This window comes from Mugil cephalus, chromosome 2 (genome assembly GCF_022458985.1).
Source record: "Mugil cephalus isolate CIBA_MC_2020 chromosome 2, CIBA_Mcephalus_1.1, whole genome shotgun sequence".
Taxonomy (NCBI): Eukaryota; Metazoa; Chordata; class Actinopteri; order Mugiliformes; family Mugilidae; genus Mugil; species Mugil cephalus.
Window position 1 is genome coordinate 22737176 of NC_061771.1, and position 27163 is coordinate 22764338.

Consider the following 27163-nt stretch of genomic DNA (forward strand, 5'->3'; position numbering starts at 1 on the left):
TGTGCATATTAGGACATTTGTGATAAAGCATATTGATTTGTCAGGTATTTGTGGGTGTGACCAAAAGCTCATGACTAGTTAAACAGTTCAACTATGAATAATTTACTGAGTGATTTATTAAAACAAAAACAAACAAACAAAAAAAACTTTATGACAGTACGAGCCCGTGTGCAATTCAAATCAGTGGGGTGTTTAACTTTTGGGAGGACTTTTTGGATGTGGTCCTTCACAGACCACAGACTATAACCGCAATGCAAGAAAAGTCACCGTGCACTTAATTGCACTCTTACTTTTATTTTTTTATTTTTGTTAACTTATCTGGTACCTACCAGCGCACAAATCTCAGGAAAGATATTCTGGTTCTTCAGAGGTGATTCTTGGCAGCTTTTCTTCAGGGCTTTTGTTGGTCTACCTTCTACTTTAAAACTTTTCAAGTGTGTTCTGTTGGATCCATGTCAGGCACTGGGCCAGGTCAGAGTTTTCAGTTTTTCCTTCTACAGGAAATTGCACATCATGCAGGGCCGCCTTGTATTAGACACAACTCAAGCTAAAGCCGGGAACGTTGAGGCGTTCACAGGTTCAGTAAAAATTGCAGGTGATACCACAACTGTTGCATTGAGGTTGAACTTTTTGATCTGTATTTTGGTTTGTTTTTAATGTACTGCATCAAATATGACACATTTTTGTTGCTGGAAGACTAAAAAATAGTGCAGTATAGAATTTTGATTCATATAGCACCGGTACGTTCTCCATTTTTAGGAATACATTAAATATAGCAATATTAAACTACACGTACTCCTGGTGGAGAATATGTTCTATCTTGCACCGTCCCTAGTTGTTTCATTTTCAGGATCTCTTCCTTCAAATATTAAACTCGGTGTACTCGCATGTCTCGCAAATGTTTAATTTGATACAAGATATGAGATATTAAAATTTGTCTTCACATACCGGCAGGGGTTTGGCAACACCAATGCGGACAGGGCCGTAGCCGGTGGACTTCAGGACGTGCACGGCATAATCCAGGCTGGAGCCTTCTAAGTCTGTTTCATTAACAAACATGAGTCGGTCGCCGGGTAGCAGGCGACCATCTCGATCTGCTACCCCTCCAGACACCAGGGACCGGATGACCAGAACAGTTTTAGTGGCGTCTTCAGGATCCTGGAGTTGGACGTAAGGATGGAGAAGGTAAGAATACAAAAGGCTTACTGAGAATAAACAATTTAGATGAGTTTAAAAATAGGCTGTATAAAAACGGAGCTCCCCAAATGTGAAGCCAAAGCAAGTAGAGCTCCCCCTGCTGCCTGGCTGCAGTATAGCTCATATGCTCCACCTCCCGTGGATGGGACTTAGGCTGAATTAGAACGGTAAAAATATGCCAACACGTGATTTTACTTTATTATTCTTATTATTTTTTTAGTTAGTTATTTAACACCACAGGATGTAACAGTATGGTGGCTAAGTTGCCATTCCAACCGCTCTGTGAAGCAGCCCTGTAGGACCCCGTAGGACAATGAGAGCAGTGTATAATTCAATATTTCTTTGTAACTGGTTCTAAACTCACAAGATGGCGCTGCCCATATCCCTGGGAAAGTACCATCAGTTGGGATGTGTTGTATCTATACAATATAAATATCTATCATATTTATAGTCAGTCTATGAGTTTAACACATCAAATAAAATGACCGTGGGCTAAAAGGAAGCGAATGGATTGGTTGGTGTCATGGTTACTATTTCTCCATGAGTTGAAAGCTTTAATATTGATTTGTGCTCAAACGTGGGTGAAAATGTGTTTTTCATGTAACATTCTTACGAGTTTAACACACAAATATACACAGTCCTATAGAATACAAATGTCCATTTCTCCACTCTCTGTGTCCACTCAATCCATGCAGACATTGATATTCTTAGACCGCAGCCCATTCCAGTCTGTTCTATTTGTGGAAATGCTCACAGGCATGTCTCTGACCTGGTAGTCCAGGATGCTGAAGCCCAGTCCCGACTCGCCTTTCTCCAGCTCGACCACCTGAGCCTCCCTCTCCCACATGGCCAGGGGAGGTGACATGGGCGGCACGCCACGCTTGGTGATGTCCTCGGCTGTAGGACAGGGAATGACACAGCCCTGGTCCAACTGGAGCAAGGGCGAGGCGGGGGAGAGGGGGGATGGGACGCAGACAGAAGAGCGGCACGTCTGAGTTATCATTTCAAACGCACGTGTCGCGTTAAAAAGAATCCACTCGAGGTGGTTTGTGCTGTTTTGAGGGAAGTGTTTAACACGTGTGCTTGATGCCTCCTTCGGTTCGGGCCTTCACCTTGTCGTTGAACTCGGCGAGCAGCTCTTTCAGGGTGAGGCAGACGTCCTCTCCGTCTTCCTCGTCACTCTCTGGAATCGAAGGCGGCAGGATGCGGGAGCACACGAGGTACACGCGCACCGGCAGCTCCTTCAAAATATTGACCACCTCCTTGTGTGTCTCTCCAACGAGAGGGATCCCGTTCACCTGCCAGGAAGATGCATAATATATATATATGGTATTTCTAAAATAGACATTCCTGAGGTCAGTGATTGACTGAGTCATGGAGTTTTTAACACTTGAGATAAAAAAAAAACATTAAAACCACTGAGAGGAAAAGTAAATAACATTGACCATCTTGTGACAACACAATGTTCTGCTCGGAAACCTTTGGACCTGGTGTTCATTTGATATTGACACGACATCACATTGACATATTACATTTGATATTGATATATTATTGACATCTCTCATTTTGTATGCCAGGAATTAGTGGCCTCAGTCACAGCAGGAACAGTTCATGCTGATCGAGGTCACCAAAGCGGGCGAGGCTCATTTAAAACAAAGCCGACGAACAATGGCTTTGCCGAGCTGATACCATCTGAAAGAGATCAAAGGCTCGAGCCGCGACACAGATGTTGGCTTGTCCCCTCGGAGATACGGAGGACACAAGCCAGTTTGGCAGCGCGTCCTGTTTCGTCAATTAAAGTCACTAAAATTTGTCCAAGACAGACTGGTCATCAAGATAAGTCATGCATGTGGATGCGTAAATGTGCACGCTGGAGGAGGAGGAGGAGGATTTGCATACAATAATTAAGCAACAGCAGTAAATTATATATAGCGTAAGTTTTCGGCTTCAAAAACCGCCTCTGATATGTACAATAGATGTTGAACAGCACGCTTAAATGAAAGCAGAAATCTAGAGCACCATAAACGAATATCTCACAGATGTGTAAAAATAATCATTCCCGCGCCAATCACATTTTAACCCGTGATTTCACATCGAAACCAAATGACTTAAAGATGTGGTGCAAACCACTTGGCTCCATCACCTCCAGTATCTGGTCCCCGGTGAAGATCTTGCCGCTTTGGCCCACGGGCCCCTCCGGTAAGATGGAACACAGGTAGTGATGTCCGGCCCTGGCCTCCAGGCTGATGCCCAGGCCGCTGGTCTCGCTGAAACGCTCCAGCTGACACACCTGAAACGGGTGGAGAGAGAGAAAATAAGTGGCGGGAACAGCAAGAAAAAAAGCAACGAGAGATGAACTGACGTGCTAGGAACTGACGAGGGACGTACAATGACTTCATATCGGGACCCGACCGCATGCTGCCACCTCCTCCTCAGGTTTTCCTCCTCGGCCTCAGTGAGTTTAACACCTGTAACATACGTTCACACGCTCGATCACCCTTGTGTCGCACGCGCAAAGATGTGTGAACCCAGGCGCCCTCGCGCACTTCAATTCACAGTGGGCCAAGCACCAGGGGATCCAATCGATAAAGAACGGGATCCTATATGAAAACATCACCTTGGCTGTAGCGCACAGAGAAGACAACATAATTCTCCTTGAGGCAGAAGAGAGTGTCAACACACAACCACTCAGACAGGCACACACACACGCACACACACACATAATGAGCATGCATATTCACATCCACCATCTTGTGATTTCTTGGCAAACTAATGTTTTCTCATTCATCTTTTAAAGCCGCACAGCAATCAGGGCTTATTTGCCCGTGCTCTCTAATCAAGCCCAAAAATTCTTGTCTAAATAAAGCCCTATATGCAGGCGGTGTGAGAGACAAATCATCTGGAATGAGCTGAATGAGTTGGATAAACACATGATTGCACACTACTATAAATAGACCCCCGTCAAGGAACATGCTTCACTGGCACACGGGGCTGCTCCCAGAGTCCAATCAGTATCATCAGACCGAGTCCCACGCTCCGGGTCCCAGACTACGGTGCCGCGCGGTGGAAGGGAGAGCTCACCGTTCCTGGAGTCGTGGCGGGGTCGGCGGTTGGCGCACGCCGCTCGCCGGGAGATTTCGCGCAGAGACGAGATTCCTGGAAGGCGTCGAAGCGCACGCGCAGGGATCCGAAAAACATACACACAAAAAAAAAAGAAAGAAACACTTTACTTTTCTTTGCTTAAGCCACGATTTGACTCAGCAGAGAATTACCGGCGTAATAAGTTTACGAGAAAAACATCTGCACCCTCTCCATTTGCTCGGTAACATCCTAACTGATTCCCCCGCGATACAATTAAGCCGACGTGCGTCTCTTTCCCAGCGCAGAGCACCTGTCTCTTGAATCTTGTTGAGGCCCACTCGGTACGGGTTGCCCTCGTGGAAGCTGTGGGAGTGCCGGAGCGGCTGCAGGGGAGGAACCGGGGGCAGGATGTGGCTCAGGCGGACGGCTTTCCTCAGCAGCTTCAGCCTGACGAAGGGGCCCGTCCTCCTCAGCACCTCCATGGCGCGCTGCTCGCTGCAGCCCTGCAGGCTCACCCCATCCACCTGAGGCGAGGGTGACAGCAGATGTAAGGGCAACGAAAAATAGCAAGAAACGGAGGTTTTGATGAGACAAAAAATAGTGTAAAAGGTGAGCTGGGCGCAGAATAAACGAGACCCTAATTGGTGTGTAGAACTATCAAAAGCCGTAGACTGCAGAGAATATATGGAACACAGCGAGGTGTTTGTCTTCAGAGAGAACAATAAAACAACCATCTGTTGTTGTTTTTTTTGTTTTTTTTTTTACAAATACTCACAGACAGGATGATGTCTCCGATGCGGATGCGTCCATCTTGATCGACGGTGCTGCCTTTCACTATGCTCTTCACGATCACGCCGGCGCTGTAGACTGAGGAGAGCGCAATATACGTTAAAGGGAACGGTAGAGAGAAACGTTACGAAGATGCCGTGTTTGCACAAGAGCCACACACCTGAGTTGAGATCGCCTATGTAGCTGGAGATGGTGAATCCCAGGCCCCGGCTGTTTTTAGTGAACTGCACGCTGAACTCGCAGTCATCGTTCAAGTCGCTGAGCTGGAAGGAAGCAGCAGGAAGGAAAACATTCCGGTGCAGAGAATGCGTTTAATGTCGCTGAAATGCTGCTTATTTCTCATAAAAACTTTGATTATGCCAATTATGCGACGACAGCTTTTAAAACACGCACCGCGCCATCCAAGCTGTCCTGGCTGAGGGCCGGGGACGAGACGTGGTTCTCCTTGGGGACGTCCCTAGCGATGAGCAGTTTCACTCTGTTACCAGCGTTTCGCAGCACCTGGCCCAAAATGAAAGTGATGGCGCGCGAATAAATAAAGAATTAAGGTCCTTTCCATCGCCTGCACTATGAAAATGCCACGCGTGATACCTCACCTGCGCCACCTGCTCGCTGTTCATTCCGGCTAAATCGGTGTCTCCGATGCGCAGGATTTGGTCTCCGCTGCGCAGACGCTTATCCTGAGGGACCCCATTAGGGGAACATTTCAGTTACGACACTTAAGCGTGTTTGCGCTGCAATTGACTTTATTTGCTTTCGCAGGCTATTTAAACTATAAAGTTTATACTATTTAGTATAAACTAAATTAGCGAGTGTTAGAAGTGCTGATTGTGGAACCAATCTGTGTCGGAGCCAACCTATCTGTTTCCCCCCGCTTCCAGTCGGGAAGAAAAACTAGGCTGTCAACCGCTTGACAGTGATATCAATCCTCTCAACTTACTGTGATACAGAAAAGGTGCATTTTTTTTTTTTTTTTTTTTTTTTTTAACAAAACTTTTCCGCCGAGTTGCTGTTGAAGGCTCAGACTTACCCTACCAGCTGCTCCTCCGGGGAGGATGGTCTTGACCATGACTCCCGTGCTCCGTCCCCCTATGATGCCAAAGCCAAGTCCCTTCCCATCGTTGGTCAGCTCTATCATCTCCACGTGGCGCCTCTGGTTAGCGCAAGAGGAAGGGAGACAGACAGAGGGTAGGGAGGGAGGGGAGGGAGGGGGTGAGATCAGTCCTGATTAAACAGTATTAAGTGGTCGAAGCGATGTTCAATTCCCTTGTTTGTCTACGCCCACATTTACGCCTACACACATTTAGCAGCTTTTACAGTAACACCTCACATGCTAGCCTACTGTACCTCGTGTGCGATAGCGGAAAGGTTTCTCCCCATTGACATGGTGCGGGAGATTCGAGGGGGGGTGCAGTACTAGAAGAAAATAGATGCCACGTGTGAAAGCGGATTCGAGGTTACGCCGAGTGAACCGAGAACTCGGCTGATGTCCAGCTGGGGTTAGGGTTAGGGTTAGGGTTCCATTTTTCAGGTGGAAGTAAATCAAATATTTCGTATCCATGGATCCTCATGGGCCGAGGGTCCCTATTACTACGCTGCTCCTAAGTGATCATGATATATATATGGATTTTTTATTTTTTTTTTTAACATACCTGAGATTCGGTTTGAGTGCAGTTGTCTGGGAAGACGTCTGACAGGCACAGCTCCTGCGAGCCCAAAGATGAAACGCTGCCATCCTTGTGGAACGATCTGGCAGTGCTGGGCCTTCGGTTCTCCACGGCCCACGTGTATGAGTCACTGTGGCTCAGTGACTTCAGCCCCACTGGCATTCCCGGGCACGGGCCACAGTTCATGGACACGGACTTGGTGATGCCCTTGACCTGGTTGGAGTTAGAGAGCATTAACGCGGGGATGAACTGCAGGCACGGGGACATGGAGGGAAGATGCGAGAACCGAAGACGGATCGGGCGGGGGTGCAGGCGGAGAGAGTGTAAGAGAAGATGGGAGAAGAAGTGATGGGGAAATGGGTGAGGTACTAGATAGAGGAATGGGATGGGATGGGGGGGGGGGGGGCGTGATGGAGAAGTGGCGACATTAATTGAAGAAACGAGATACGGAGGTAGAGACGAATGAGGATGAGAGAGTGATAGAGGAACAGAGAACGGATAAAGAAAGTGAGAAAGGAGGGCACTGAGAGGCAATGAAGAAAGACGTGGAGGGGGGGAGGGTTAATGTGAGTTAACCAAAAGTGTGTGGGGGGGGAGGAAGCAGAGAAAGACAGATTTGTAATGGAGCAAGGAGGGAGAAGATAGGAGAGTGGGAACACAAGGATCTGAGATAAAGGCTTCTTTTCACTACCACAGATGTTTCGCTTTCGAACTATAAAAGGGAGTTTACATCTATCCCTGATCTGTATACATAGTTCTAACAACATCTGTTGAAATAGACATAGAATAGCAATATTCTTTACGGCCATTTCATTCGGACCTAACGTCATATCTGTGAAAACCTGTGGCAAAGTCCTGTGCCACGTCTCCTGGAATGTGATCCAAATGTCCACGGGCTCATGCCACATCGCTAATCTAATAACGTCTGTGTGTGTAGACTGACAGTTAGCCTATTAGAATACACCACAATGGCCGGCTACGAAGCGGCGACGCTCAGGACTAACGAGCGAGTTCAGCGCCTTCGTGGTGTCGCGGATGTTACGGCGCCATCACTGGCACACACGCGCGGCCAACACGGGCACACACGCCCCGGCAAAAACTTATGATACCGTCACAAATGACTTCTGCAAACTCTTCAACATGATATACAGCCTCTTCCCGCTCCCCCCACCCAACCCCCCTTCTCTCTTTCTCAGGGCTTTAGTGGTAAGCTTAGGTAAGCTGATTACGCATCCAGTTTGGTTCCTGCATTCAGTATTTTGGGAATGATTCCGTCTCCCTCTTCACCTCATTCAATACACACCAAACGCCCACGCGCTCAATCCCATGCTGTACCTTCGCCGGGGGCTTCCGCTGAGCTTGCTGTAAGCTGAGAATATGGAGGAAGAGGGGGCTCTGCAGGACAGTCTTTAACAGGGACAGCTTCTCCTGAGTGGGGGCCTCGCCTCTCTCCTTCAATTTGGCTTGCAGTCTCTCCACAGCCTCCAAGGCACACTGGGTATCTGCAGAGAGATCGTACGGTATATCATTCGTGTCATTCGGGAGCGGGATTATGCACATTTGGGTGTTTTTTGTTTGCTTGGTTCTTTATACATGTTGTGAAAGACGCTGTGCGACCCAGACACAAAGACAAACTTTTGATATTAAGCTATGAATCGGCAACACTTACAGATGCCACTGGGAATAGCAAGAGAGTAAATATATATATATATATATATATATATATATATATATATATATATATATATATATATATGAACAGCTATGCTTTAGAGGTGTGAGTAGAGGAAAAATGTGCTTTCTTTGCAGAGAAAAACTCCTTGAACCAACGTCGCTAAAGTCGAAATCAAAAGTTGCTTCAAATGCCAAGTCTTGGGTTAATGTGTCCAAAACCAAAGCAGGCAGGTTTAGACCGAACCCAATGAATAGGCATAAGGTGATGCTAAAGGAGCATCCGTAGCGCAGCACAACACAGCCAAATCAGAAAGCTGAAATCTTGGGCGGTGACCCTGTGCCCTTGTTTATTTAGCAGCGAGGCAGCTGATGAGCACAAGCAACCACAGCAGTAATTGTATGTGGCAGAAGGTTAAAACCCTGTAAACTCCTCACCGCAGAGTTTTGACTACCGACCAGACTGGGAGATCTATGCCACCTGCACGTGTAACCATTCCCTCCTGTCTGGCTGGAACCAGCGTGCTTGACACCTTAATTGTAAGCGTGTGATGATGGCGGCGGCGGCGGCGGTGGGGAGTATTACAGAGGTAACACATTCGGTTTTAAAACTGTGCTCTGCACCAGGAGGTCACTGAATACACTTACCCATGATTTCCATTGGAGCCTGAGAGGACGCCTGAGCGAAAATGTTTCCTTCCCAGTCCCAGTTAAATGTCACTGTTCTTCTCCGCTTTTCACCTGCAACAGGAACAAAAAAACAAGGTTTGTGCTTTAAAGTGTACAAACTGTCCTACTCTGTTGTAAAATAGTAACGAAATTGTGCAGGAAGACGCTTCTCCTTGAAGAAACATTTTATTAATGTGCAGATTTGGCAACGAAAAAGAAAAAAAAAACTTTGATTAGCTCCTTCCTTATCCCAGAATGAATAGTCATTATACTAATAATTATTTTACATCTGTTCAGCCTTGTGTATCATTCTTCCCCCTGCATCTTCTCCTCCGGGGCCCGTGCCATGCCTCCTTGCAAGCGCCTCGCTTGTCACCTAATGCTCTTTAGCGGGATTTAAGTCTCCTCCAAAAGGCTTTATCAGCCAGTGATGGTAATTAACAGAGACACGCGGCCTCCCGACTACTCCGTCTTGAGGGGGAGCCTGTATGGCTTCAAAGCATGATGCCAGTGACATGATTTGATTTGCAAAACGATGGGGCTGGAAATGACAACGTCTCATCTGAAATCTAATTAGAATGCATTGATACGCGCGAGGGTGCGCGCGCGCGCCGGAGCCTACATGCCCTTCACGGCGGCGTAATGAAATCTATATCTTATACCTGTTGATATTAAAGCGATGCCGCATGTTTCTAAATATGACAAGACATTACATATTGACGGCGTGCCGTAATTGGGAGCTCATTAGCCGCTGATTCGACACGCAATCTACAAGGCTAACGGTTAATTGACATGTGAAAAATAAAAAATGACCTTAGACGCGTTCCTGTGACGAACAAGGGGGGACGGCGACAGGGGACAGTTCAGAAACTGGTCTCGGGCGCCGAGAGCTTCATCTCACCTCCATTGCGGCGCCGGTGGACGATCAACAGGTCCCCGCTGGGCTCGAGGCACAGCGCGCACGCACAAACGCCACCTTCTCCGGTCCGCGGGGGGAAACGTACCTCCACCGAGTAGCAGGGCTGACACTTTCCCGGTGGAGCAAGTCATAACAGCTCGTCGAGACGCGGCGAAATATCAGGTAGCAAGGTGAGCGCTTTATTTGTTTATTTATTTATTTTTTTGTTAAAAAAAAAAAAAAAAATGTTGTGTGTGTGTTGCTGCGGCGTTGCGTCCGCGGCTTGCGAGCGTCCCGTGCAGTGCGCATGTCACCCTCTGATCTCAAGCACAAAGAGAGCTCATCCCTAATGATAAAGAGGTGGCCTGCAGTAATCCCGTGATACATTTCACCGGGGCAAATGATAAATGGGGTTTAGAGGGACAGCCGGTTTGCTAGTGTTCTAGCTTCATTAGCCCTGCATGAATTTAGTAATAATAATAATTATTAGTATTAATAATTATAATAAAACAGCCTATGTTATAACATTGGCAACAACTTGTGGAAATTTGTTAATAGTTGTACTAAATGTTACGTTTGGATTGCAGCTGCAAAGGTGTGTTGCCATGGTTTCCGCTTTAATATGCATGCATGTATTTATATCTCATAGGTTAATTAATATACTTATCATATAGTATTACGCGCACGGCCTGTTCAATAAACTATATTTTGTTTTGCAAGTTAGATCAGCTGAAAACACATTTCTTTTGCTCAAACGTGCATTGCCTTTTATTCTTCACAACTTTTTCAGCTAATTATTTTCCACAGATTGTCTCCCGTGTCTGTCCAGCAGGCTGCTACCGGGCAAAGTGCTTCTGTCTGACTACTTGTAGGCTACTCCGTCCACACTTCACTTCTAATTTCAAATTGGCATCGGTGACCGTAATCCGCAATTTAAACACACGCAGGGCGCGACTGGTCGGGTTAAAACGGGGATTTCATTTGAATCCCTCACGGTTTGGGTGTGTGACAGTGAATTGCGCCATTACGCAGCGGTCCGCCAAAGTCGTGTGCGGCAACAACGTCGCAGCAAACATCACCAGGGACCGTACTTCAGTACTGGCCGTGTCCGTGGAAGTTGTCTGCTGCGGCGCTGTGTGAACGCCGTCCTCGCCGCGAAAGGAAAGTTTGGCGTCCCCTTTGTGTTTTCACACGGCAGGTGGAGCCCTCGGTCCAGAGTTTTAGGAGCCAGATCCAGTTCCGTGTTTTCCACCAGACGCCCCACTTCATCTCTCCCTGCATCCCCCAGGCAGGAATCATCACCCTCTCCTCTCAGCCCTCCACCCACCCTCTGCTCCCCGCCCGCCTGCAACGCAGCGCTCCTCTCGCCGGACTGCGCTCTGATCAACCGAGCATTCACCGCGCCTCCAAATTGGTTTGTCATTTCTGACCCCGCTCTCTCTCTCTCTCTGCGTGCGTTGACCACGGTCCTCTGCTCCGCTGCGCCCCGCGCCCGTGGACTTCGGCAGAAGTCAGTAAGAACATAAAGAGAGAGAGGGGAAGGGAGGGACGGAGGAAGGGATACAGACAGACGGATAGAGAGAGTGAGAGGGAGAGGGAGAGATACGCCTCTGTCCTCCTCCAGCACTCCAGCACTGGACTTGGTGCGTTTGGACGACCGCGAAACCTCCTCCCGTGTGAGCGCCGTTCGGGATACTAAGCACGCACCTCTTTGGTTTATTACACCCTCAGCTTTATTTCCATCCTCTCTTTCGGGAAGAGCTGGCCGCACGTCGTTTTGCAGCAGCGAGAATTAACTGTAGAGCCGGGAGCCGAGGCGCCAACCACCAGTAAGAGAAATCTATCGATTGGGAAGATAGAGCCCGTTTCTAACCGAGATCTGCGTTCCGTTGACTGTGCGAGGGAGCGCAGAAAGGGTTATTCCCGACTCCTCTCTGCGCTGGATGTGTTTATGTGCTCCCATACATCTCTGCGGCTGGTCACACGGTAAGAATGCGCTCCTTCCCTCACAAATGATTTTTTTTCTCCCCCAGACATCACCGGCGGACGCCGTCAAACCTCTTGGCTACATGTCAACCTGTGTCTGTCACTGGGATGCTCCGAAAGCTTTATGGCAGCGCCGACTTTGGTTCTCACGGATGCCCATGGGAATGTGGCCTGCCATTATTGTGCTTGAGGGGCGCGGAAACTGGCCTTAATGGACGAATTTCTGAGAGGGGGGGTTCACTATATAGTTTTTTCGTATTTGTTGAGATGATGGTCCGGCGTCTTGTGGCTGCATGGGCGTCGCTCGGATGCGAGATGTCGCCGGGGCGAAGCAATGAGCAGTGATACCTTTTTGGAAAATAATCAATGCAATCACATTATCCCGTGACGGCTCCTGTGCCAGGGTGTACACAGAATTATTATTCCGTAGCCGCATGTTTGTGCCTCACTGCAAGGCGCAGCGACAAATCACAAGCCTCAGCGTGATGGATGACAGATAGACCGAGTGCTCACCTCCTCAGGTCTTTTTCTCCCCCCCCCCCCCCCCCCCCCCCCTCCTCCACCTCCCCCCTCCTCCTATGTTACGCGCTTGTCATCTGAGTATATTGGAATGCAGTTACGGCTTATTCTGGGCCGCGCTGGTTCGTCAGCCGCAGTCCAAAAAATCCAGAGTCAAATCCAGCGGCTCTGCAGGAAAAGGAGTATCCAGCAGAGCCGGTGCACCCCAGGATACGTCAATCATGCGGATTCATGAGTGAAAGCCGCGGCTCTTATTTACAGAGGAGGCGTCCGGGGGTTGCAGATGACCTTGATGTGAAACCGAAAACTACTGAAGGTGGCACAGTCCTTCGATCTTGACCTAATCTAGCAGCAGGCTTCAGATTTGTGTGGCCACAGATGCACAGGGCACACTGACAAGGAGCTGCACGGGGACGCAGCCACGCAGCCTTTTGTCTTTCCTTAATCTCCACTGACACTGGTTAATCACATGTGCAATAATTGCGGGTATCAGGAAGTTGGAGCGGGCCTTCATAGTCATCTGTCTGCTTGGGTGGCTGTGGGCCTGCCCTTTTGAATCACTGCACTCTCAACATCCAAATTGCTATCAGCAACTACATACTACGCAAACTCTTTGTGTTGATCCGAGTTCGAAACGAGGGGTGGTTGTTGGTTTGAAGCGGTTGACAGTGTGTTGACTCAGTGCTGCAGCTGAGGAAAAAGGTGTCTCCAAGGAAATCTGCTGTGCAGGTGGGGAATGGTCAGTGTAGGCAGATATCTTTGCCTTCATACCAGAGAATATTTTTTATTTTTTTTTACATAGATTTGCTTGGCTGCCATTTTGGCAGCATCTGTTTTAAACAGGCCTGTCTCCAAGGACGCTATTATGTTTGTAGATGAGATGAAAATCAGTAAGTCATTTGTCGCGAGTGCATCTGTTTGTGTCTAAGTGATCCTACGGTTCCTGGGTTTCACTTATACACCGGAATAATTATTTGTTTTAATTATTTGAGGAACGCGGTCCAAAAACGAAGTAAAATAAAATTTCCGTTCCGAATCCAAAGTTGTTGCCGTTTGATAATTCTTTTTAAGTAGCATTTGTGTTTTCCTGTCCAAACGCGGAAAGCCTCTCCAGAGAAAGTCACGGGATGTTTGTGAGATGCCACACTGTGAATCCAAGGAGTGTCAGAGAGCATCTTGGGTCACGTTCAGCTACGGCACTGATGTTGTGTGAAGCACCTGAAGCTGTACAATGTGCAACAGCAGCGATCGCGCATTCTGCTGACTGGAGGTCTGTCTGTCCTCCCTTAATCAGGTCACGGGTTTCTCTCTGTTATGATTCACAAGACAGACAGAGCTCCTTGCCGGGGAAAACACGCGATGGCTGTGCTAATTCGGATTGTTCTGCTCGATTGGCTGAGGCCTGACTCTCTTTGTTTGGAGCTGTTAATGCAGCACAATATTTGGTTTCAATTTGGAGGGCTCCAATAACAGCACGTTACCCGGTAATGAAAGCAGCCTGCAATTTAAATAAAGGCTCATATGTTAAGCATCTTGAGCTGGAGTCCGAACCTCGAGATAATGCAAATAAACCTCGGCAGACAACATGATCCGCAGCAGACAGAGAACAGCAGACGCATGCACGCGGACGAACATTAAGACAAGCAGGCATATAATCAGTTTTTGTAACAAGTGTAACTAGCTTGTTACTGAAGTCTTTATTTACACCGTCAAGGGTTATTAGAGAGTCTAACTTCAACACTTGCGCAATTAATTCTGTTTAGTGGGTGTACAGAACCCAAGGGCCGATTTCCCTGGAACCATTTTAACAAGTGTTTTTTGAAAGACTTTGCTGTTCCTTGGATCCATTCCTCTGTTTAGATAATTTATGCATGCGAAGGTAAAGGTTTGTGTCGGAGAGCCATGTAGATAAACAGAAGGGGGTGTTTGTTATGCTCGCAGAGACAACCAGCATCCTCGCATAAATAAACCGTCGCTCCGGTGGCTTAAGCTGAACAAAAACCAACAACTCTTAATGCTGCAATAATAATATAATGTTTCAGTGGAAACAGAGCTGCAGAATTTCTGTGCAGTATTTCATAATGCCACGATGATTCACATTCCCAGCCTCTGCCCCACTGTGTGCATCGAGCTTAACCTAATTCAAAAGCCCCTCTCCTTGCGCGAGACGACGTCTCCCTCCCGTATCGAAATAATGAGCCCAGATCTTTCCCCCGTCTTCCTCTTCCACCTACAGAACTCGGTCATGTGTTAACGCAGCCTCCCTCCTACCCTTCGTTTCCCACAAAGAAGAAGAAGAAGAAGAAGTAGAAGAGCCCGCACCATTCTCCACCGTTGACTGGAGCTCTCGGCTCAGTCCACCTCGCTTAACGTGCGAAACCGCGACGAGAGAACGGCGCAGTTACTTGGCTAGCTGATTAGATAAATGCCTGGGAAAGGGGAAAACCGGTAGCAGACGACTAGCTGTCAGATCCCAGGTCATTGACTGACTCATTGCTCCTTTGGCCTCGACTAGAATAGCCCTCCAGAGATGGATGTCTTACTCTGTCTAAATATGGAACTATTGGACGGCTTTCTGCCTGAACCACCACAGCCTAATATCCGTCTGTACTTTGGGGCGGATTGAAGTAAATGTACACCGTTGGCCTGCCTGCTCATGCAAATGTGCTGTGGGCTGTTTGTGTGGTGCTGAATATGATACATTTTGTTGTTTAGCGGAACGCTGTAATTAAAACCAACGTCAGCAGCACCACGACACCTAATCAAGGTCTAAAGTGTAGGTCGCGTCTGCATCAAACCATTTTTTTTCAAATCTATTTTATAAATCCTTTTGTTATCTTACCTCTGAATTTTAACTTTTACTATGAAATCATTATAGTCTTATTCAACAGTTGTCATCAGCTGGCAACAAACTGATTGTATTCAATTAATGATGCTGCTGCATCGTTCATTTAAGGTCAGACCTTCTCGTAGGTTGGTCATGTCTGTTTAGGTGCCCACTCTAAGTAGTAGGATGTTTAATTTTTTGTTACTGTGTGCATCTTATTAGCTGTTCCTTTAAAAAAAATGGAAATATATCAAAATCCAAAAGATGTGTTGATAGCAAAGTGATACATGGCTTAAACAAGGCCTGTTACGCTGTCGAAGATCTTTTCATGATGGACATTGCTACCATTTTCCGACAGTTTTAGCCCTTTTTCTGACACAAAATGACGACGACATGGATGGCCTCATCACGTGAGGACCTTTTATAAAAATGAGAACCCGTGGCCTGACAGTGAGACTAGTGTGAGACTTGCAACCTAGGTTTCTGAGCTGGATCAGTGTTCAGGAGGAACATTTCCCCCAATGTTATTGCGCTTTTGGACTTCTTCCAAAATGACAGCACTATTATTGAGCTAAGCATCTTGCGAAGGCACCTGAGAGCCATTAGCAGACAACTAGATGGAAAAATAGGGCATGTTCTTAGAGACACTACTGAAACCACAAGCAGGAAAAGGCGCTGAAAAGAGGTGAAATGTCCCCAAACTCCCTTTTGTAATGGTCAAATTCAACCAGTCAAAAGACGTTAGGTTGTGCATGGGATAGGAATGATGGATAAATCAATATGTGCAAATGTAAATCAAGTCTAAAAATGATTACTCCAAGGAAATTTATTAAGATAAATATTACGTGATGATGTGATGCTTTATTTTTACCGTAAAAATCCCAGGGAAAACACATATCGAATGGTTTAACCTACCCTCCATCCTGAAAAGTAACCTAACCACGCTGATGGCCTCTACTTCACCATCTTGTTTGTTTTTTTCGACGTGATCAATTTGAGGAGCTCAAGTAGGTAAAACCAATTACAGTCCCTAAAAAGCAGGATTTAGTCTACTAATGGACGATCAGCACATTCAGTAAACTGCTGTCGTGAGCAAAATAATAAAATCCCACAGAAGCTTATGACGTCTCAACTGAAACAGGAAAAACAAGAAACAAATGTCTTCAAATCCATAAAATTGGAATAGGGTTCCAGATTTGGTGTCATTCAGTTCAACCTTGTTTTTTTTTTTGTTTCCTTCAGAAAAAAGATGCTTATGAAAAAGTTCCCATAACTTTTTGAAACAAATATTTTAATGCAACAAACAAAAACACTCTTAGAACCACAGAACCTGCAGGTGATTCCCTCAACGGCTGGTGTCACTGGGGATGGGTACCATTAAGGTAAAACCGGTGCTTAAAATGTGCCCGAACTGGTGCTTAAAGAATGGAGAACGTGCAAGTTGAACAGAATATTAATTCAAATAGTATAAATACAACCAAGACTAAGAAATAAATTAACCAATATAAAATAAAATCCACACCAAACATAATATCATAATTATCATAATAAGAACAGCAGTGTATCCACTGCTCTCATCTCCGGCGCCGCTGCTAACTCCGCTGGTGTGGGCTCTGGCAGGCTATCAAAGACATACATTTAAAAAAAAAATAAAATGCTATGCGTCGTCGGATGTTTCATCAAATTCCAGGCGTTACCAACCTCCTTTGTGGCAGGTTGCCCAGTCTGCATCTTTTGAGGTGAAGTACAGCCAAACCTTTGACCGCTTGGCTGCATTCACTTTGAAGGTTCACTCCCATCCATGCAGTTGAAAAACCGACGTGACGTCACATGTAGCATCGGCATGTGGGGCTTTTTTATTTGCACTTGACAAATTTTCATCAAGGTTCTTGGAGGGAAAAAAGGAGCTGAGAGGACGGTAATTAAAAATTCAGTGGCACCGGAATCTGAGTTTGTTTGCGTCAGCGCTGGTGCCACTGTGGTACCGACTATCGGTACCCATCCCTAGGCGTCAAAAGGGTACACGTCCGCCGTCAGAAAGAAATCAGATTTGACCTGCCCGGAAGTCGTGCCAGGAAGAGGTCTCGGCAGTCCAAAAAGTAAATTAGAGCAAACACTACAGTTTGTCACTGAACGCACAGGCAAAGACCAGACCTTCTGGAGTAACATGCTCTGGACAGATGTACCAGAGATAGTGACGTCAAGCATGGCGGCGGTGGTGGTGGTGCTGGAGTGCTGGAAATGCCTAAGGACTGGGCAGCTTGCAGAATATCAATTCAACAATAAATTCTGCTTCATATCAAAGACCGCTGGAAGGTAACGTCGGGCCATCTGTCCGAGTTGAAGCTGAACCAGAAGTGGACCCTTCTACTGGAAACTAGCGAGGCACGAGCAGAGGCTCAAAGAGATCTGAAGCTGGAATTACTGACGTTACTTTTTTATATCACCTTCAACTGTTGACAGTGTGTGAAAGAGGACGAAATGTTTCCTTGCCCCGATAATGTCATAAAAGCCACAGTGTCACAATGCCCATACATATATATATATATATATATTTCTTTTTACACATGACTTGATGGAGCAGCTGCTTTGTGTCGCCTGTGTCCACAGTCCATAGCCCTTTCAAAAGCACTCGCTCAGTCGTTGTTGTCGCTCTTTCATAAGGAAGAAAACATTTGCCCTTCCAGTTTACACATCGCCCGTCCACACATCTCCTCCATGCCCTTCACCTCCCTGCGCCCCACTCAAGGTTGTCACCACTCAATGGAGGCACACAGGCGTTTTCTTTCCTCGGACGCTCTAAACACACACAAAGCGATGCGCATCGACCCCCACTCGTACGCTAACGCACGCACACACACACACACACACACATGCGAGCGAGCGTAAACTCGCGCGCGCACACTCGGAGGTGTGCATGGACGTTGCCTGCAGCTGTATATTTAGTGACACACACAGTGCCATTAGGGAGCTGAATGGAGAATCAGTGTACAAGGCCAGAGTGATTGTAAGAAGCTCACTCAAAGGTCTGCCGATTATTTTGGTCTCTGCAGGAAATCATTTACAATAGCACTCACCCCCCTCCACCACCCCAATCCACCGCACCCCCCTCCGCCCCCTCGTCCCCCCCAGTTCAGTCCATTTAAACAGTGTGTTGCAGTGTGTGTTAAGCGTTAAAGTCAGTCACCGCGGCATTGATGGGAAATTCTTCGCTCGGCTGTTTGCGCGGTTGTCTGCGGCGCGCCGAGGAGGGCCCGCTCGTTTAGAGAACAGGGCGCATGGAAATGAGTCACACACAATGTGATGCAACGCAGCGGATCAGATTTGAATTATGGGGCAATGAACAATGAGGTCACTGCAGGGCTGGGGGCATAAATCTCCGAGTTGCCGTGGCACAACATGGCATTTCTTATCAATGGGGGGAACTACTGCGGGGCGTGTAAATACGGGACCGTGCGAAGACTGATTCGGGCGCTGCAAATGAAGGACGGGGTCGGTTGAACTTCAGCGACTGCCGGGCTAAAACAATGGGAGGGGAACTCTGGTCTGATTGTTTCTTGAGTGCTGTTTACTTCATCTAACAGTAACATTTTGTTAAATAATTGTGTTTGCGTATTGCTAAATAGCTGCAATCCATCCTCATCCGCAGCTTTTCCGGGGCTTGCCTGTCTATTACACCCACTACACCGCATCCACTGATATTTTCCATATCTTTCCCTTCTTCAGCAGATTGTCCACAATCAGCGTCTGCTGTAATACCATCATCCCCAGGCCCCTCTTAAATTTCCTGCTTACTGGGCTTTTACTTTAACTGCATTACATACATCTTCCACTCCCTGCTCATCTGGTCCCTTTCAGCATAAACTAGGCTGAAAGATCGGACTCGGAGCGCTTTGATGGGACTGGTCGTTTGATGGCGAATTAAAAAAAATAATATTGTCATTTATTGTGCCTGTTCGGTGGCGTGGCTGTGATCTTGATTGATATCGAATTGCGTTTTCATTCCAAGTCTTTGGGAGTGAGAATATGTGCCAGCGAGTATTGATCTGGCGCTCAGCTGTTGGCGTAGTGCGACGGGCCGAAGAGGAGCGAGGAAGAGCTCGGCGGTCACGCCTGGCGGAACACAGATATTAGCTGATATAGTTGTGATCAATGGCTTGATTATGTATGTTCACGCCGTTTGCACGGCCTTGCGTTTTTACCTCACGCTGACCTGCGCTGTCTACACGTATACACGAATATACACCGATCAGCCACAACATTAAGACCATTAAGTGAGAGCAAGTGAACAGCGTTGATCATCTTGTGACGATTCAGTGTTGCTGCCGGTGAACCTTTGAATCTGGCTTTTGTTTGGATGTTACTTAGGCACGAACCACCCATCTACACCAAACACACACACACACACATACAAAAATCAAACAAAAAAAAAAAACAGTATAGGAACCACTAAAAAAGACATGAAAAACAGCACAAGGTGTTGACCCGTCCTCCAAATTCACTAGATCCCAAACTGATCAAGTATCTGTTGGTTGATTCACAGAGGCCCTTTCCCCTCAACCCACAGGACCCAGAGACCCCCACTAACAACATCCTGTTGACAGTAGGAGTGGGCGACACTGGGGACTTTGGTATCAATCCGATACCAAGGGGCTAATATCGCTATTTTGTACTTAAATGTCGTGATCATTGAAAAATTTTGTCATTTGTCTTTAGTTGAGTTGATAAAACACTATTTAACATTTTAAAAATGAAATAATTCCCCTTTCACTACACACAAAAGTCATTAGTGCAAAATTAGAAAAGACAACAATGGAAAATAAAGTCAGTGACAAAGTCAGTTGAGTAAAATAAGTAAACAAAAGTAATAATAAATACAAAACTTGCTCAGAGGGAAATGTTCGCTCATTCATTTTCCACCAAAGAAGTGAGCGGGTCTTCTCCTACGAATACTGATGCGTTTCAGTAACGGGATCAGTTCCGGCTGTGTGATGCTGCTGCGATGCTGGGATCTGAGTGTCAAACTCTGTCCATATCCCACCTTTTGCTACAGGTGGAGAAGGAGAAGCTCCCGCGGCGCACAGACTTGCAAAGAAGCTGCGCTCGCATGAACTCTGTGAGGAGTAATTTGCCGGAAGGAAAAACTGTGACAAAAGTATCGATCTCGGCACGCTAGTATCGACCTGATACCGGCCTCGGTATGGATAACTGTCGATATTTAGATCGATGCGCTCGGCCCCAGTTGCCAGACACCACAGGACACCTGTGTCTATCCTCTGATGAGTCACAGCTGTAGGAGGCCCAAGAGAGGCCTGCACTATATTGGGAAGGTGGTTTTAATGTTGTGGCTGATCGGTGCAGCGTAGCCCCACACCGTGCTTAGTGCTTAAACCCACTTTGACTGGTGGGTGAATAATGGCCAGTGAGAGCTGTGCTCAAACACGCAACGGTTACTTTTAGCACATTCACAACGTGCGACTCTGAAATACCCGGCGCGGCTCAGTTTCTGCTGAGGACACTCCGACTCGAGATAACAGCAACATGCCCCTTCGGCGTGTATCGCCCCCACCCGCCGTCAATTTTCCCCTGACGTATCTCTTCACATTTTTCCGTAATAAAATCATTTTACCTCCTCTGTGTTTTGCGAGTGGGGGCCCGATAGTGTCACACAAAGACAGATGACTACCCGTCTGGCCTGTGGGCCCGCAGCAATAACTTGCATAGACAACACGTCTGTTTTCTAACCATGTGCGAAACTGTATTTTCGTTCTCCCTCAGCCGCGCGTCCTGAACCCCCTGATTGGCTCTCGCCTCGTCGACACGCGCATGTCTCGTCCATGACGTGCGCGAGGACGAGATTGCGAGGGTGCTTTTATTGTGGAGTGGCGAGGCAATCCTTTGATAGATGGCATTTAGTCATTTAAAACCAATCTTTGTGTAGAAACATATGTAAAGCAATCACTGTAAGCTTGTTGGTTTGTTTTTTTTTCTTCCATTTTTTTTGAAAAATGGTCAGAATGATGAATGTTTTGCTTGTGACTCTTTTCTTTTTTTTTTTTTGCGCGTACAAACACGCATGTATTGAAATATCTCATTGTCCTGGGTCGAGTACAGTTGATTACAGTTCAACGGTTCACAATAACCGGACGGATTCTCCTTTTTAATTGCATCATGTACACCTCCTGCCTTTATCCCCACTCTCTTCCTCTCACTCTTTCAAAGATTTATGTGGGGCACATAGGCAAGAGTCTTTAATTTTACGCCTGGGAAGACTATTGCTCCATATTCTTCGTGCTTATATAAAATCTGTTGACGCGCCGTGTGGGGAGGGTGTGTGTGTGTGTGTGGAGGGGGAGGGTTCGGGATTGAGGTTTCAAAATGAACATATAGAGAGCTCCACCCGCTTAAAGGGAAGCATCGGCTTGTTTGCCATAAATCTCCTCCTAGCAGGCGTCAGGCGTCGGTTTTCTGGTTTGTCGTGACGCAATCCGTTGTCTAAGGCATAATTACAAAGGGAAATACAAGAAGAACCATCATGAAAGCATACCGTAGAATCATCCTAATTACATACAGCGGCCTGATGAATAATGGGGGATGACACGGGACATCAATACAACCACTGCCTCTCATAATAGAAAACACCATTGTTTTACTGTGGGAAAATGGGCAGCATCTATCATATGAAATCTACTCTGCTCTTTTTTTTTTCTTTTTTTTATGAAAGACACTGAGCCTAGAGACTTAAAAAAAAAAAATCCAGTCATCAGTCAGGCTAAGGCATCAACTGGCCCCAATCCCTCTTGGCCAGTGCCCCTCCTTAGGTCACAATAATCGCTGTAACTGTTCACTGTCTCTGGCCCTTTTGTGTTCATTTGATCAAAATCTTCTCTGTCCTTATATGAACCAAGGCGCTATCCGACCCCTGCTTTCAAAATGGTCACCGGCTACTGGTTATAATACTACACTCAACTACTACAAGAAATGTTTGGTAAGCGAGTGTGTTTTGGGATGAAAAGGACATCTAAGACGACGTTCAGGTCTTTGAAGACACTGGCTGCGCCAAAGGCCGAACCTTCACATTCCTTTTCCTGCGTTCGCCGCTAACTGTGAGTGGTGGATATAGCATATACACATATATATATATATATCGTGACTGGAAAGCTTTCAGTAACAATGTAATTCCAAGCCATGCTGGGCTGATTGTGTCTACGGGCTAAATTTAACAAAAGATTAGTTTCATCCAGTTGTAGCTTTTCTAAAAATGTTCCCTGGAAAGATGCTGATCCGTGCCCTCTGACAGATGAAAAGAGAACAAAATTAGGATTTAATGAACAATTCCTCTTCAGGGTTGGAACAAAGTGATGGCGCACTGCTGATGTATGGACTTTTGCGGCGGTTGCATCTTTAATCTTCCCTTTCTTCTCTTCCACTTGATCACGCAAATGAGTCCTAATAAAATATCTCATTCCCCCGCCGAGCCACGCTACTTACACAAACCTGGTCCTCCGCCACCTCCAGTCAGCGCACGTTTTCCTTTCCACTTCCCCCCTCCCGCCCCCCACCTTCGCTCCTCGGTCGCTGATTCCCAGCCGCCGTCGACCTGCTCCGTGTGAATAATGCATGCTGGTGCTTTGAGGGGGAAGCGGGCGAGACACGAATGAAGGTGCGGCGTAGGTGGCGGAGCTTATCGCCGAACTCATTTCTTAACAATCGCGCGTCGCTTCCGGCGATGCATCCTCATTGTGGTGCAGGCGTGCTCGCATAACACCGGGGTCGTGCGGTCGTTTGCATGCACGCACACGGACATGCATGTACACAAACACGCACGCACGGGGGAATCCATCTTTGTGTTGCAGCCTCTGCCCACCCGACCGTAGAGATATTGCTCACGGCCTCCTGTACTGGCTAATAGACCCAATTACTGCAGTGCCCTGCCTGAGAGCGCCACAGAGGGCTAGGCTCTGACACTCTGTATGGATGCGTGCGCACGCGCGCGCCCGCGTGCGTGTCTGTGTCACACTCATTTTGTGCGCTTGTGAAAAATGGTGCATGGCACGCAGCTGAAGAAGAGAAAATTCAAGGCCGTACGTGCCGTCTGTTTTAAACGGCTTCGACCGCCCTCCCGACAAAACAACAGCGCGCGCATGCAGAGTGCGAGTTTGCATGCCGACGCGGTTTCACGTTACTCACGCTGGTAATGCGCACACTTCGGTTGACCCCAGTGAGCTGTGGAGAATGCGCCCTGGAAAAAGCTGGGCTTAAAGGTCGGGGTTAAGACGGGAAGCAGGGGGCAGGTAGATGACACACACACACACGCGCGCAGAGCAGGTTTTTAAAGCAGGGGTCGTTATCATTTTTCAGGCCAAGGACCCTCAAGTAGGAACCCCTACCTACTACATGTGTTCTATAGTAAACTCAGTAGTGCGGCTGTGCAGCTACCGTAAACCTATACATGTACGTATATTAGATATGCAACAATATGAAAATTTCATATCACGATTACTGCGACCAAAATGATCACGATTATCATTGTTATCACGGTATTGTTGAAATGTGCTCAAAATGTTTTGAAAAGTACTTAACTAAATTTTATTTTGAATGATGGATGTGGTAGCCTGGGGTTTGCCTGCTGCGCGCCCACTCTGTAAACAATGGAAACGCAGATGTGTTATTATTATTATTATTGTTGTTGTTGTTATTATTATTATTTATTATTATCATCTGACTGAGACGCGCGCACATTAACGTTGCTCCTGTAAAAACAAAACACGTTTCAGAGTTTCAGAGGATTTGGATTGACCGGTTTCTTCTCAATATTTACCGGATCTGTGTCGGACCTCCTGTTTGTGCATTGCTGTTTATTTTAAAGGTCCACGTTTGAGGACGTTCGAATATTCATGTCCATATTCGAAGAGGAGCAGAGCGACTGCAGCAGAAACAGACCAAACATGCACAATTAAGTAGTGTATAATAATAATATGTATTTTTACAGGTTGGGTTAGGTAACACTTACAACAGTTTGACATTTTCCTCTATTCCAAAGTCTCCACATCATGCAAAATTAAAAAAAATGTATAAAAATGTCTAATCAACCAAAGATTTTGCGACCCCCCCCCCCTCTCTGCAGTACCTCTGCGGACCTCCGAGGGGTCGCGGAGCCCCTACTGAAGACCTATGCCCAATAAAATTATGGAAAAGGGAATATGCAGGGTGAAGAAAGATATTGGGGAGAGGGGGGATCCTAACTGAGAAAAACTGCCATTGTGCATTTTAGAAACAGAGCTAACAATTTCCCTTTCCGCAAAGTGTCTCTGGCATTTGGCAGTGAAAATGCCACCAATATAAACCAGTTATCATGGCGCGAGAGAGCTTTTTAGCTGCCAGCGAGCACCGAGATGGACCATTATAGACTTTGATACCCTGACACTTAAGAGGTCATTACGAGGCAGAGCGCGCACACGCACGTACGCACGCGCGCCGGGAGGCACGCGGGCACACAAACACCAAACAAAGCAATCAGTAGCGAGAAGTGGCTTGTGAACTGTCTGCTTCTTGTGTTTGAGTGGGTTACGGCCATTCACACAATCTGGAGGGGGCCATTATTCACACTGCACCCCACATTCACTATATATTATAGCTATCTGTCTCTATTGTGGAAAAATGACAGGGACTTCAGTTCACTGAGCTCGACTAACCCCCCCTCCTCTCCTCCCGTGTCTCTCTCTCCCTCCTCTTCCTCCTCCTCCCCCCCTTCTCTCTCTCGTCTCTCCAGGACTAGGACATCCAGCTGCCACTGAGATGTGATTCTCTGCGGTTTCATTTCACTTTGACGAAGCAAAGCACACTTTAGCAGGTAAGAATACGCGCGGCCGTATTCGGCTTAAACGCGCCTCATTTCACCCTTATTTTCACTTTATTTTAAACATATTTAACTGAGGAGGTTGACTCAGATTGCGTTTTTATTTACAGCAGGCTCATTTAGGCCCAGGGGAAAGTCACACACAAACACACACACACACACACCTGGTGTGTGTTTTTTTTTTGTTTTTTTTGTCTACTCTACACTATGCTTTTTTAGAACCCAAATATGACCCCGTGTTCTCCCCCGAGATCTCAGAGTTCCATCTGCGGAGGCGAGCGCTCTAATTGGCCCGACAAATGTGGCCCCCGAATCTTGCTAATCCAATCACATTTGACCGGGCTTCAAAAAAAAAAATAAAGAAAAAAAAAAAAGAAAAGAAAAGAACGGGGAACGACACGCGGCTTCGCAGTAAACGCAACAAGATGTGAAAACAGAACGGAACGGCGGAGCGTGGAGCTGGGATTAATTGCAGCCGGCCCTCTGTTTTTCGCTGAAGGCATCAGCGGGAGTTTAAATACAAACCCAGACCTTCATCTGCCCATGAAGCCATTCACCACAACTTATTTACAGTGTATTTACAAGCTGAGCAGGACCTGTAAAATGGCGAATTTACGAGCTCCCCTTTAATTAGAAATACCGTCTCCTAGAGTCGGCCTGATGAATTGCACGTTCAATTTATCGGCAGGAGGGCGCAGTTCCCGGCTATTGACAGCTTGTCAGAGCATTCCGGTTGACATCAGTTTTTCACTTAGAGGAGAAATATACTGCGTCTTTGCTGTATAAAAACCCTGAGGTCATGTTTTCGACGCGGGATCCTATTCCTTATTGACTGAAAACGGCTGAGAGTAATGTGCACGAGCGCGCTCTGCTCTCCGTCTGCGGCTCTCTCTTTCTTTTTAGATGCATTTCCTTAAGAATGATTTTACGTCTCGAAGTTTTGCATCTCTCGGTTAGAAAAACAACAGCGCACATATATCTCTGTGGCTGTTTTCGTTTTTGTAATATTGGAAGTAGTTTGAGGAGGCGACACTCCGCTCAGGATAATTTGGGATATTGACACAGTGTGATTTATGTGCTATTATCCGTAAAGCCACAACATTATGACCACTGACAAGTGGTCCACCCCGTAACAACAACAGCACAAGGTGTTGACCTGGCCTCCGAATCAAGATCAAGTTTTTTGTAGAGGCACAAGGGAGACCTACACAATATTAGGAAGGTGGTCATAATGTCGTGCCTGATCGGTGTGAGTTGACATGTGTGGGAACCGTCAAGGCACAAATTTGCGTGACTCACGATTCAGTGATCTAACCTCCGTGTGTTATGTGAAATCCGCAGCCTTTATGTGAGTCTGTGTCCACTTGAATTCACTTCCTGTCCGGTGCGCTGCCTCTTCCTGCGTGACGCTTTCCTTCCTCGTCTCTCATACGACTCCGAGCGCCCGCTTCGAAACCTAATTGTCTCATATCAAGGACGCATTTTGTCTTTATTTGGCCGAAACAATGAGCGAAAAGAGAGAACAACAGGATGTGGGATATATCATTCTTCGTGTTGGGGAAGTGTTTTTTTTTTTTTTGTTTTTTGTTTTTTTTTTCCTCCATTCCCTCTCTGCGTGAAACAGGTGTTTCCCGCTCCACATGCACAAAGACACTACCCTCATTTACCACGTCGCTAATGAGGGTGCAGATTGAAATACAATCCGTGTAGGTTGCAATCGGTTAAACAATGATTTCTCGTACAGCGAGTCACGCGGTTGTACGGTATGCATGGGTAGATAAGCAGATGGGCGCTCGCTTGGGGACGGCGCATTTATACATATTAGAATCATTCACTCCAAAGTTAACAAAACTGTGTTAATCCAGGCGAAGGTGCGGTTTTAACGGGCTCTTTTCCCTTTCACTGTCGCACACAAGTGATATACAAAGCGTCGTTAAGCAGTTTTCTGCCTAAAATATTCAACTAATTGTGGCAAAACGCAAAAGTAAGAGCCATTCCAG

General features: G+C 46.8%; 2 protein-coding genes across 12 annotated transcripts in view; one reads left to right on the forward strand and one right to left on the reverse strand.

The window, feature by feature from the left end:
- The window catches only part of si:dkey-92j12.5 (multiple PDZ domain protein), a 39300-nt gene extending 29034 nt beyond the window's left edge, over positions 1–10266 (reverse strand). Inside the window, exons 1-17 of the mRNA XM_047575104.1 lie at positions 9976–10266; positions 9054–9146; positions 8070–8236; positions 6720–6947; positions 6415–6483; positions 6098–6220; positions 5664–5747; positions 5461–5568; positions 5228–5330; positions 5054–5145; positions 4589–4802; positions 4279–4353; positions 3586–3665; positions 3341–3487; positions 2310–2495; positions 1967–2128; positions 949–1158 (exon numbers count right to left, since the gene is read on the reverse strand). Of these exons, the coding sequence (XP_047431060.1) occupies positions 949–1158; positions 1967–2128; positions 2310–2495; positions 3341–3487; positions 3586–3665; positions 4279–4353; positions 4589–4802; positions 5054–5145; positions 5228–5330; positions 5461–5568; positions 5664–5747; positions 6098–6220; positions 6415–6483; positions 6720–6947; positions 8070–8236; positions 9054–9066 (2061 nt within the window). The 5' untranslated portion in view covers positions 9067–9146; positions 9976–10266. The remainder of the gene's footprint in view (positions 1–948; positions 1159–1966; positions 2129–2309; positions 2496–3340; positions 3488–3585; positions 3666–4278; positions 4354–4588; positions 4803–5053; positions 5146–5227; positions 5331–5460; positions 5569–5663; positions 5748–6097; positions 6221–6414; positions 6484–6719; positions 6948–8069; positions 8237–9053; positions 9147–9975) is intronic.
- A 998-nt stretch (positions 10267–11264) lies between these two features.
- adgrl3.1 (adhesion G protein-coupled receptor L3.1) overlaps positions 11265–27163 on the forward strand; it is a 137469-nt gene continuing 121570 nt past the window's right edge. For 10 of the 11 annotated variants that reach the window (XM_047577675.1, XM_047577679.1, XM_047577680.1 and 7 more), the window contains exons 1-2: positions 11265–11958; positions 25077–25157. The gene's annotated coding sequence lies outside the window, so the exon portion shown is untranslated. The remainder of the gene's footprint in view (positions 11959–25076; positions 25158–27163) is intronic. The other variant, XM_047577676.1, reaches the window with a different exon arrangement.